Below are 13,136 nucleotides of genomic sequence, written 5' to 3'. Positions count from 1 at the left end.
CAGGCCAAAAAAGAGTACTTTGCCTTCAACCTCATGGTACAGAGCAGATGTTTCTTTCTTTTTTTAATCTACAAACTTTAATTGTATGTCACTGAATTACTGATAGCATGTTAACAGTTTTTTTTTGGGGGGGCAGGAATTTCTTAAGAGAACATCATAGTATTGCAACACTTTATTAATACAGTATTGGCTTTGAATTAGAAGCTGAAATAACAATTGCATGAAGCCAGATCAGGTGTACTGCATAATACTCATACTTGATTTATTGACATTACTTAGCAATTTATTGGACAAAGGTCAAACTTTTTGTTTTTTATTAAGCACATTCCACAGTACAAAGCTGTCATGAATAATATCTGTACAATTTAACAGTTTTAATAGCTGTTCAGACACAAATTTATTTCAAACAGATAATTGGCAAACATAATTAATTACAAGTTAGAATTAGACTATCCCAGTGCTTTAAAACATTAATATAGCAGTAATTTACAGTTGTTCAATTATGGTTAGCAAAATAAAGTCCAGAGTACAGCTGGGAATTACTACTATAATCCCAGAAAGTCAGAATTCCTTGGGTGCCAAAGTCCCCTGCTATAATTTAGTAGGCACAATTCAAAGGTTGTGTGCATATTCAAAGGCCATGATCTCCCAAGGAACAGGAACTTCTATATTAAACATGCAAAACAGAAAGTCCATCCGTTCAGAAGCACCGCCTCCTTCCCCCCCTGCCCCGCCCCAGGCTCTCCTACCCAGTCTGCTGTTAAAGCTGCAGGATGAAGAGCGGTCAGTGAAGACAACTCGCATAACCACCCTCAGGATCACACATCCACCAGATGAATGGAGATGTATTTTTTTATACTTTGAGAATCCTCAAAAATAGAAATTAACTTAATAACGTGTATGAGAGAAGGATGTTATTTTTTAAAAGGACAGAGGAAAATAAAAAACCAACCAACCCAATAAGCAATCACAGACACACACATTGATCCCCACACCTTTCTTAATGCAAATGGACAAAGCAGAGCCCAGGCACCTTCCCCTCTGGGGAGAGTGTGCTCTCACAGGAAGAGGTTTAGTTAACAGGAGGTTCTCATTGGTCCTTGAAAATGTTAGTGACCTTCCTTGATCTTTGGAAACAGTGGCAAAGGGCAAATCAAAACCTAATACTGGAGAAGGGAAAAGGACGGCCGACCAGACACCAACATCCTTTCCGTGCGGGTCAGCGTGACGGTGCCATTCACACATTTCCGGCTGTGGAGCGCCTGGGAGCCAGGGGAGCTTGCTGGGGCCATGGCAGCAGGCACCAGGGACAACAGGGATGGGGTTCGTGAGCCTGAGGCTTCACAGCACATGGGAGGACCCTTCCACTCAAGACGGGCCCCTGAACCAGCCTGACCTGGAACCCGGGCTCCAGCACACAAATGGGCCCTGTCACCAACCCAATCGGGGCAGGACGCACGAACGCCGGAGGCGGGACAGTCAGTGAGTGGGGCTGTCTCGCCCTTCCCCTTCCAGGGTTACTAACACACAGCGCATGAGCCGGGGCGAGAAATCAGATGAAGGCCATGGGAAGCAACCACGGATACGGAGGAGCACTGATGAGGAAAAGAACAACAGAAACATGTACGGCGCCTCCCTTATTGTATATACTGCACAGCTAACAAAACACTCTGTGTTAAACTTCAGAAATTACATCTTAAAACAAGATTCCCATTAACACACACACACCCACACACACGCACAATGACAAAACAAAACACCGTATGAATACTGCAGGAAGGGTTCTAGGGCATCCACATCGACCCTGGGAGCGGGTTCTTGAGCGCAGCCCACGGCTAAGTGTGAACACACTGTGTATTAGTGTCTCAGGCACGCGGCCCTGACTTGAGCAACCTTGAGGCTAAACTGTTATGTACATTATATCTACATGCGGACACAGTATTTTAAATTAGGAGGCAAGCACACATGTGAAGGTGTCACTCTACCAAATATCAGGAGATGGTGGCGGGTACAGAGAACAGTTAACAGAAGAAAAGGAGCTATATCACCTGTTGGGAGAGAATATAACCTGGCTTATAGTTCTTTAAATTAAAAGAAACTGGTACAGAAAGGAAGTATAATCCAAAAAAATATTACTCAATCAATCCAGAGAAATGTTTCCATTGTCCAACATGTTCCTAATACAAGTCAGAATTCATCATGACTTGGACGGTCAAAAGGAGAATGCTAACTTCTGAAAAGGAAAGCCCTGGACGTTCTGGGTAGGTGTTTGGCACCCAAAATTTCACCGAAGAATGCTGTTTCTTAATATCAGACCAAAGTGCAAAGCAATATAAATTAGAGGCCAAGTCTTCTCTTGACGGTCGATTTACTTCTGCAAAACAGACTTTACGTTCCTCTCATATGAACAATTTACATTTGAAGCGTTAGATTTGTTTTCACTGGTGGGGGAGGAAGTGGGCTTCTGTACTACTGAAAGTCGGTGAGGCTAAGGTATCCTTCTCAAAGCAGAGGCCGGAATCAGAGGTGAGAAATATCGGTACTTGAAGAGTTAGGCTGCTCTGCATCTACCCAGCGTCTAGAACCAATTCCAGCTTCTTAACTCAGCTGTGAAGAACTCCCTTAGGCATTTGGTAGCCGCGTAGCCAGTAGTTCAAGACTAGGAAACCCTGAAAAACAAACAAACAAAAACAAAGGGAGCATGGATGGATATTCTGGTTAGATGTGAAGATATGTATCACAGCCCATTCATCTCCACAAAGACACGCACACTGCTGTGCACACGTTAACACTGTCAAATGATCAGCATCAAGACAGAAGCTGCAAACTGTTGTGAGCACACTACGTACCAGGCATCACATTTATTTAAAACTCACAACAAACTTATGAGGGAACAACTATTATACTCAACAAATGAGACAACTGAGGCTCAGAAACATTATTTAGTTTAAACCATTAGCCCTTATATCCTGGGATAAACCATGATGGAAAAGAATATATTTATGTGTATAACTCAGTCACTTTGCTATACAGCACAAATTAACACAACACTGCAAATAAACTAGACTTCAAGGGGAAAAAAAGCATTAGCTTAAGTGACAGAGAGGGGATTCAAAGAGATGACTGACCTTATACCCTATCATCTTTCACACTACTGCTAAAAGTTATGCATGTAATATATGCTTAAAGTTACATTTTGTAATTAGCATCACCTTAAATTTATGCCACCCAGAGCCCACCAGGGCCTCTCTTATGACAGACCAAGAGCCTTTATCTGTCACTGTAAAACAAAAAATATGTAAAAGCTAGTAAATAAAGTATTCCTTCTTTAAAAAAAAAAAAAAAAATTGGCTGCGCTGGGATCTCAACTGCAGCATGTGGGATCTAGTTCCCCAACCAGGGATTGAACCCAGGCCCCCTGCATTGGCAGTGTGGAGTGTTAACCACTGGATCACCAAGGAAGTCCCTAAAGTATTCATTCTAAACAGAATGCTAATAGTCAGGAATTACTTCTTTTTGAAATAAATCATTTATAAAAGGAAAACACAATGCAGAGGGGGAGACAACTAAATGTTCTATATTTTTTTTGACCATGGACTTCAGTGAGCTACCCAGGTGGCCAATGCAGGAGATGTACGAAACATGGGTTCAATCCCCCAGTTGGGAGGATTCACTAGAGGAGGAAATGGCAGCCCACTCAAGTATTCTTGCCTGGAGAATCCCATGGACAGAGCAGCCTGGCGGGCTACAGGCCACAGGGTCGCAAAGAGTTGGACACGACTGAAGCAACTTAGCATGCATGACCTTGAGTGAGGAACATGTTTTAATCATAATCTCTATATTCACCGATGTACATAAACACACACACACACACTCCTAGGCAGAACATTCATGAAACAATACTTATCATTATTATGAAAAATGCAGGTTGACACTTTATATCCTAAATTTCACCCAAAGTCAAAATCCATTGAAATTACTTCACAACCACCAATAAGTTACAATCCTTTCCAAACTGCACTAAACCATTGGCCTGGAAGAGCTAAGTCACCTTTAGGTCTAAAACTCTATGGTGTAAAAAAGAGAGAAAGAAACAGAAAGGGGTGAGGGGTTGTTTTCTAAAGCTTTTGATTTGTTTTTAAAGCTTATATACTATTTAAAGGCAATTTTCCTAAAAGGTTGGTAACTTTCACTAAGACCAAGAATCCTAATAAGTTTCTCAAGGAATTCAAGACAGATTCAACTTCATCTGCCACTATTTTCCCATGAAGGATATGAAGAGTACTTAAATTATTAAAAAATATTAACACTCAGAGATTAGAAGTTAGCACTCTCAAATGCTACTAGTGGGAATGTCAACAGATGTAACTCTTCTGCAGGGTAACTCTAAGTATCAAAAGTCTTTAAATATCATACCTTTCAACCTAGACACTGCATACATTTCTAGAATTCTATCCAAAGGTAATAAAGGGTTGGGCAAAGACTAAGCTGAAAGAATCATGGCAATGTGTTTTATAAAGCTAAAAGCTGGGAGGAAAATATAAATATATAACAGGGCCATATCCAAACAATCAAATTTTATTTTGCCATTAGGAACAATAATTTAGATAAACAGTGACCTTGCTAACAGGCAATAAAGGGGGGCGGGGAGCTCAGTTATCAACCACAATTTTTAAAAGCCTGACAAGCTACATACAAAGGAGTTAATAATAGCAAACCAAGAAATTTATTCTCTTCTTTTGGCTTACCCACTTTTACTAACTTCCAAATAATGATCCTATATTGTCTTCTAATAAAAAAGAGAGCTACTGTATACATAGCTCTTAGAAGTCAGTAATTTCTTTAAAAAATGACTCAGCAAATAAATCTCCTGCTTAATTTCCCGACACAGAAACACTCTTACCTTATGTTTTAGGGGGAAATATCTTACTGCAAGGTTAAATCATTATGGTAGTGCTTCTTAAATCTTACAGTATCACATGGTAATAATTTTTTGTTACAATAAATGAAAAGAACTTGGAAAAGAGCAATAAAATTTATAAAGCTGACTGCCAAAGTTGTCAAAGTAGTTCACTTTGAAGAGACAAACACATTTGAGGTTTCAATGCTTGTGCTGCTTAAAAAGCAGATAAGATTTTTCCACTGATTTATAACTGTGGATCACAACAATGCAGCTCTTCTTCGGCTCCCAAAAAGGGAATGAGAGGAGGGACTGGAAGAAGTAACACCTCAGTTTTCTTTCCACCAAAGCCAATGAGAGAGCTAGCCCTGGTGATCATTATTTCATCCCCCAATCAAAGGAACCACGTTTCAGGGCAGTTTCACAAAGTCTATAAAAGTTGTCCAATCTGTGAAAGTTTACTATGTTCTATGCGATGCTTTTGAACTGTGGTGTTGGAGAAGACTCTTGAGAGTCCCTTGGACTGCAAGGAGATCCAACCAGTCCATTCTAAAGGAGATCAGTCCTGGGTGTTCATTGGAAGGGCTGATGCTAAAGCTGAAACTCCAATACTTTGGCCACCTCATGTGACGAGTTGACTCACTGGAAAAGACTCTGATGCTGGGAGGGATTGGGGGCGGGAGGAGAAGGGGACGACAGAGAATGAGATGGCTGGATGGCATCACTGACTCGATGGACACGAGTTTGAGTGAACTCCGGGAGCTGGTGATAGACAGGGAGGCCTGGCGTGCTGTGATTCAGGGGGTCGCAAAGAGTTGGACACGACTGAGCGACTGAACTGATGGGACTTCCCTGGTGGCTCAGACGGTAAAGTGTCTGCCTACAATGTGGGAAACCCAGGTTCGATTCCTGGGTCGGGAGGATCCCCTGGAGAGGGAAATGGCAACCCATTACAGTACTCCTGCCTGGAAAATCCCACGGATGGAGGATCCTGCTGGGCTACAGTCCACGGGGTCGCGAAGAGTCGGACACGACTGAGCAACTTAACATAAAAACTATGTTCTATAATTCATCTACCAAATATGCCAGAAGGGGGAGAAAACACACTACAGACGTCTCAGATTTTATCCTGTGCTTCTCCAGTAGAGTGGCACATTTCAAAACTACCAAAGAGATACACTTAAGTAGTTGTATGACACACCTACTCCTCTGATCCCATCCACTTCAGGTCGGTCACAGCTGGAGTTGTCCGTGCTCTGTTTTACGCATATCTCCAATACGGGAAAAATAAAAGCAGAGGCATTGGGATACAAAGAAAGCATTGCAGAGAGAAATGTATAGCTTAGAGTGGAAGTTAAGAATGGAATCAACTTAACAAAAGACGTGCAAGACTTCGACACTAAAACCTGCCATGGTGCTGCTTCAGAGAAACTGAGGAAGATTTAAATAATCAAGAGGCATACTGGGTTCATCGATTAGAAGACTCAACATCTGTTAAAGATGGAAATTCTCCCCCAAATGATCTTTAGACTCAATGCAGCTCTGATCATAATCCCATAATATTCACAGAATTTGACAATTTCATTCAAAAATGAGTATGAAAACCAAAAGGACCTAAAAGAATCAAAACAATGTTTTTAAAGTTGACGTATTATACAGTGTGGTATTGGCAAAAGGATAGCCATAGATCACAGAACAGAACAGAGGCCACACAAAAAACTACAAACAAGTGGGGAACTGATTTTCTGACAGAGTACTAAAGCAATTCAAGGGGAAGAGGACAGTCTCTTAATCCAACAGAGCTGGAATGACTAGATGGCTGTATACAAGACAAGAACAATGATATTCTTACCTCACACTACATACAAAAATTAACTCAAAGTTAGATCAAAGACCTAAATGTAAAAGCTAAGCTCTTACAATGATGCTGGTCCAAACACGGTAATCCCTAGCTACATGTAGCTGTTTTAAGTTTAAATGAAGTATAATTAAATATAATTAAAAATCCAATTCAATTCCATTTAAATGTAATTAAAAACTCAGTTCCTAAATAAAACTGGACACATTTCACGAGCTTAATAGCTACATATGGCTCATGACTACCAAAGTGGATGGTGCAACTGTAGAAAACTGAAATGAATCTAGTTAAAGAAAGGTCAGTGTTTGCTAAGGCTACGGTGGCATCAGGTTCTGACGCAAGGACACAAGGGAACTTCTGGGGGTGATAGAAATGTTATCTAGATTGTGGAGGAAGTCGCAGGGGTGTGTAAATTTGTCACACAGTATACTTTAAGTGGGTACAATCTGTTTTATAAAAATCACACCTCAATAAAATCGATTCAAAAACAAAAATGGAGATTAGCGAAGGAAAAGGGAAAGGGCAGAGGGAGACGTGTACATCTAGGTACCTGTGTATACAAAGAATATATCTAGTACTTTGACTATGCTAGTTTGGACAATATATTCCAATTTCTTACTGAGTTATTCTCTTTATGTCTGCTGAAGGTGACTGTATGAATACACTGCAGTTTCTTATGCACACTTATTTATTTATGGTCAGATTCTGGTTGGCTGAGGAGAAAGGGCACAAGGATGTCATGTTGGCCCCAGGAGCCACTTGATCAACCCATGCCAGTGAGCGCTCACGGTGCACTGTGCGTGGTTAGACACTGGGGCTCCAGAACAAAAAGGAGTGCCACAGCCTTGTAAGAGAGACAGGCAGGCACACCATTTCAACACCAAAGAATAAACCAAGTCAGCTCAGGTGAAGGAGAGAAGGTGGGGTGCTAGTCTCTACAAAGCCCTGACAGTGCAAGCAAGGGAGCAAGGGGCCAGAGGTCTGAGGAGTAATGAGGGAAATGGAACAGAATTCAGTCTGGTTGGAGCACTGGGTTTTCGGGAGGGAAGAATGAGAGTCTGGGGTGAGGTAGGATAGAGAGGACAGAAGGTAAGAGCTAGAGGGTGAAACTCCTGGTAGCTAGTCCTAGCTAAGCCTTGTTCCTAAAGACAACAGGGAGCTAGCGAAGGGCAGAGGCAGGGCTAAGACAACCACAATTGGTAGCAGGATCAAGGGTGGGCTGAAGAGGGAGAAGTAAAGCCCAGGAAGGAAGGAGGAAACCGGTTTTCATTCGGGTCCATTCCTCCTTCCTCGTGTATTTCTTTGTCTTTCAGGGACGGAAGGCTGAGGCGGGGATGAGCAAGCATTCAAGAGATCCTTGCCTTCTTCCTCAGTGAAGGTGAAGTCGCTCAGTCGTGTCTGACTCTTTGCGACCCCATGGACTGTAGCCTACCAAATTTCCTATAATTTAATAAATGTAAAAAGTGTGGCACGCGAATTTCTCAACTGACTTGTAAGGAATCTGTCCAGAGAGAAAGCAGTGAGGGAGATGGCCACTGTCACAAGAGACAGCATGAACACACTTGAGACCAGGAACAGCAATGATCGATGTGACTTAAGGGTCACTACTGTGGCTCAGCTCCTACAGCCAAGGAGGCACAGCCAACCCGTGGTGGCAATGAGTTCTCCTGGGTCCATGTGTGGTCCTGTCATCTTTCCTACTGACAGCAGTACTCCAGCCAGGCACTGCTGCTCAAACTGAGATGGCATGAAGAAAAAACACACTGGCCATTCCTGATGCAGAGCCTTGGCTTATCATTAACAGACGGAACGGGAAAGACCAGAGGTCAGCATGCTTTTCTTAAAGGGTCAGAATGTGTACAGACTTTAGACGCTGTCAGCCACGCGGTCTCTGTTGCAACTACTACTCGATCCTGCCACTGAAGCACGAAGAAAGCCACAGACAATAGCTGTGGCTGGGGAGGGAGACGGTGTAGAGGACAGAAGGTAAGAGCTAGATGTTGAAACTCCTGGTTTCACAGACACAGACATGACTGTTTCCAATAAAACTATTTATGGGCACTGGAATTTGAATTTTATATAATTTTCACATGTCTTAAAATAATACAGTTAAGTTTTTCAAAGTATTTAAAGTGCAAAACACTCTTCTTAAACTGCTGTGCTAAGGATAAAGAAGACTGGGCAGAGGGTCAAACCTGGCCTCTCGCTGTAGTCTGCCGACCCTTGCATAAGCCAAACTTCCTGGAGCAGAAATGAGGAGTATTTGAAAAGATGTCAACTTAGTGATCTATAAACCAGTGATTCCCTATCTTTTCACCAACAAATGTCACAATTCCACAAAGGGACCTTCTTTACATTTCTAATATTCAATAAATAGGAAAACATACAACAATAAAAAGCTACTAAGCACTAAGTAATGTACATAAATATGAATTTTATTAACACAGTCTTTACATATGTGGTAGTACAATATGCACAGCATTATTTCTTCAATCTACAAAGTTTAATATGCACAGATGCACAGGCCTCCTGGCGGAATTCTCAGTTGGGATTACTGCTCCAGATGAACATGACCATCAGTTTCAAGGACACAGCCAAGGAAGGCTTCTCATCCTCTATTAATGGATAACCTTTGTAATCAAAACATGCCATCATCCATGGTTAGAATGGCTCTCAGTCTGCCTGTAACCAGGGTAAAGAACTCTCCAGGGTACCTGCTGAGTCTAATGGATAAACAGTGAGTTTTGGGGGCTCCCTCAACAAACACCCTTCTCTGCCTCCCCCTTCAGGGAATGGCAGTGGTGGGTGGACTGTAATGGGGAGAAGAGGTAGTTTTCAGAGTTTGGTTGATGGTGATTTTTTTTTTAAATATAGAACTGAAGGACAGTAAAGAAAGAGAAAAAGAAGATCCTTATATTGCAAAATAGATTGGGGGATTTTTACTGGTATTAATTTGGTATGACCTGGGAAAACAGCTTTAAAAAGAGGAACCATAGTTTTTGGCAATACGAAAACCCACAATAATCAGGATTCTGATTCAGACCTTATTTTAATGTGACCATAAAGATCTAGCCTTATACTAGAACTCTGCAAAGTTGATGCCTCTAATAAAGACTAACCACCTTGGTCCCTAGTACTTCCCCAAAGGGAAGGTGGACTTAGTCAGCCAAGTTAAAAGTGGGGAAGTACTTACCTGAAACGGGTAAAGTGCAGACTGTTATCTGGAGATGTAAGTGTATGTTCTGGAGGGAGAACGGGTCTCATTCTGGGCACTGGGAGGCACATTTAAGAAATCCCAAATCAAAATCGTGTCATCGTGCGAGCTGCTGATGATCTGAAATTCATCAAACTGTAGCCGAAACACACGTCCAGAGTGTTCCTGGGAAACATATCAGCTTGATGAATGAAATGAGACCTTGACAATCCTTCCTATCTCATTATCAGGGGGCTGGCACAGGCTAAAAACACAGCTCCTTATCCAGGTTTCCTAAATAAGTCTCCAGAGCTTACTGAGCTTTGTCCTTCACCCTAGAACACATATTCTGCTTCTACTTCAAGGGTTTTCTTTAACTTTGTATTCTAGATTCTGGCCCATTAATATGTCAAAGAAGAAAAACTTCGTGATCGTCTCACAAAGAGTCTTAAAAAGGTAAGCAACAATATTTAATACCTATTCTTGATACACTGTAAAAATTAGGCCCAGAAGTGACCTGCATGACCAAGCATACCTATCTCAAACCACAGCCAACATCGAAATTAATGGTGAAATACCAGAAGTATTCCTATTAATATCAATAAGGAAATAAGAATGGCCCTGACTAAGGTTCTGCATGTTCTAGTCAATGTAAGAAAGGAAGAAATAGAAGGCAAAACTATTAAAAATAAGAAAAATCAATCCATAGTTTCAGACAACTGTCTCCTCAAAAATACAACAAAAGCAAAGAGATTATTAGAAATAATGAGCTTGGTGAAGTAAGCTTGCTAATGAGCTTGCTCAAGTAAAATTAACATATAAAAACAAGTATTCCTGTATGCCAGCAATAATACCTAGAATATAGATTGAGGGGAAAGTTCACCGTAACATACAAAACGTGCCGCGTTGTAAAACACAACCCAGCCACAGACTGTATTAGGAAATCTCCCAAACCTGCAGACTGGAAACACTTCACGCTCCAGGAGGAAATCAGTCCATCTACAAATGAGGAGGCCTGCTTTCATATTTTAAGCGGTGTTAACACTCCCGAGGAAAGAGCTCCCAGTAATATGAATGTAAAACAGTCTCTGATTTTGACTACACTAATGGAAGAGTCCACCTCTCAGAAGGAACGCTGTGAGATGTAGAAGCTTTCCCGTGATAGGCTCAGGGAGGGCTATCTGCAGGTGGCCAACTGCCAACACAGGGAAGCAGTCCCCACCTCAACAGCCCACATACCACCAGTGTGCGCAGACAGAGAGTGCTCGCCGGGGCGCGGGGGTCGAGAGCAGCTTGCAAGTCCCAGACTTTGATTTTCCTAGAAGGGAGAAGAGCGAGGCCACAGTGAGTGGGGAGCCAGCATCTGACACCCTGCCAAGCACTTCCTTGACAGGAAGGGGTGCATCTGAACTGCCTATTTTAAAAGCCAGTGGGGAGCCTGTTGATGCTTTGACAAGGTATTTAAACCAATTACACTTGCTTTGGAAGAAATAAGGACCTACACATTCTCAGAATTGCTGAGATGGTGAGGAACTATTATTTGAGGGGATACAAGAAAACAACTTCATGTTATCTAAATTCAATTCCTGACTTGATAATCTGTGTCACCAAATTCATTCATCAGGGAGCTCTCTAGGGCTGAGTAGGTGCCGCTGACAGAAGCTAGGGCTCTTGGTGAAATTCCAAGGATACCTTTCTTTGAACTAAGCAAACGCTGAAAGTTAACAATAGGAGTATGAACAGACCAACTAACTCAGTGAAGTATATATAAGGTCATCTTGAAAGGTTTATGGTTGCCATTTGCTCATTTTAAAAGTCATGAGGCTTTTTAAAGATGTGTTCAATCTACCAAAAGGGGGAAAAGAAATTTATCATTGAACTCACCATACACACACAAAAAAAGCCGGGTTTAATTTAGGGCTAGGACAAAGAACCGAATTTCCGCACAGCCTAAGCTACTCCCTTCAGTTTATGATAACGGTTAAAAGTATAAGCTTAGTTCATCCTTCTGGGTCTGAGTGTCCCCACACATCAAGTGGTGTCACACCCACCATTACAAAGGAAATATTAACATTAATATAGCACGGGCCCGGCAATACACGGCTGCTTCGTAAGCAGTACTTCCTGTTCCTCTGCATAGAGTTATGGCTGTGCCACCTGAAAATCTGAAACACATACCCGTCATAGGCCCCACTGACAATCCTCTTGTTATCAAACCGGATGCATCGGACCAATTCTTCATGTCCCTCGAGGACTCTTAAACAGGCGCCACATTCAATGTCCCACAGCCTTCAGTGAAAAACAGAGCTCTGTGAACCAACTTCCTACACATGACCACACTATCCACACCATCTTCACCATCCTGGGATCCCTTATTTCTGTTTCACTCCTAGTCCACATTACACACATTCAAAGATACATGTGTGTATCTTATTCGGGTATTTTTTAAGAACTTGGGAAGAAGGCTTACTTTTCACTGTATTTCATTTTATATAGTTTGAAACTTTTATAAATCATGTTGTTATTATTTAAATAAGACCAACAAACAAGAAATTTCAATTATATTTAGTTCCTAGGCATTCTAGTAAAGTCTGAATTGATGAAACCAAGGAGTCAAATGATCTGGGAAGGATTTTTCTGGGGGAGATGAGGATTGTAGGCTGTAAAGAAAAAAAGCATACGGGTGTAGAGGAGATGAGAGAGACGGCCCAGGGGGTTAGGCTTCCAACCCAAGCACTTGGAGCCTGGAGGCCATGAGGCCCACTGTGATTAGGATCAGTGGACCAGCTGATGGTCTCCTCTCCCGATTAGCTTAGGGACACCCCCTTCCTACGACAGACTGCATCCTTGGGCTACCCAGGGAACAGTGGGTATCTCTCATTGTGTGTATGTCTTAGAAATAGGAACCTACTGACTACATACAGCCCTTTTCTCTGTATACAATTTATGTAACAATTCTGGAAATAGAGTTTTTTTTTTCTATTATCATTAATTTATCTACATTATCTGCAAAAAAGAAATCACAGTAAACTAATATGCACAAACAAAGCTCGCAAGTCTATACTGATGTTTGCTTAGCCTCCAGCAGTAGAGCCCAGTAGCTCCTGTCACACATCCAATGGCTATTCTATCCTAAGCAACAGCTCTCAACAATCAGTGAGGGTGGCTTCCTAATCTACTGTGAA

The 13,136-nt window shown here is 41.8% G+C and overlaps 1 protein-coding gene across 8 annotated transcripts in view; it reads right to left on the bottom strand.

The window, feature by feature from the left end:
• Positions 1-231: 231 nt before the first annotated feature.
• The window catches only part of FBXW11 (F-box and WD repeat domain containing 11), a 131,532-nt gene continuing 118,627 nt past the window's right edge, over positions 232-13,136 (bottom strand). For 7 of the 8 annotated variants that reach the window (XM_055421814.2, XM_055421817.2, XM_055421820.2 and 4 more), the window contains 4 exons: positions 12,130-12,240; positions 11,191-11,269; positions 9,952-10,137; positions 232-2,669 (listed from right to left, as the gene is read on the bottom strand). In XM_055421814.2, coding sequence (XP_055277789.1) covers positions 9,976-10,137; positions 11,191-11,269; positions 12,130-12,240 — 352 coding nt within the window. In that variant the 3' untranslated portion in view covers positions 232-2,669; positions 9,952-9,975. Of the gene's footprint in view, positions 2,670-9,172; positions 9,389-9,951; positions 10,138-11,190; positions 11,270-12,129; positions 12,241-13,136 lie in introns of those variants that run through there. The other variant, XM_088827769.1, reaches the window with a different exon arrangement.

This window comes from Moschus berezovskii, chromosome 18 (genome assembly GCF_049115385.1).
Source record: "Moschus berezovskii isolate FMDL1 chromosome 18, NW_MosBer_1.0, whole genome shotgun sequence".
NCBI classification, from domain to species: domain Eukaryota; kingdom Metazoa; phylum Chordata; class Mammalia; order Artiodactyla; family Moschidae; genus Moschus; species Moschus berezovskii.
This window is presented reverse-complemented; position numbering and strand designations above follow the sequence as displayed.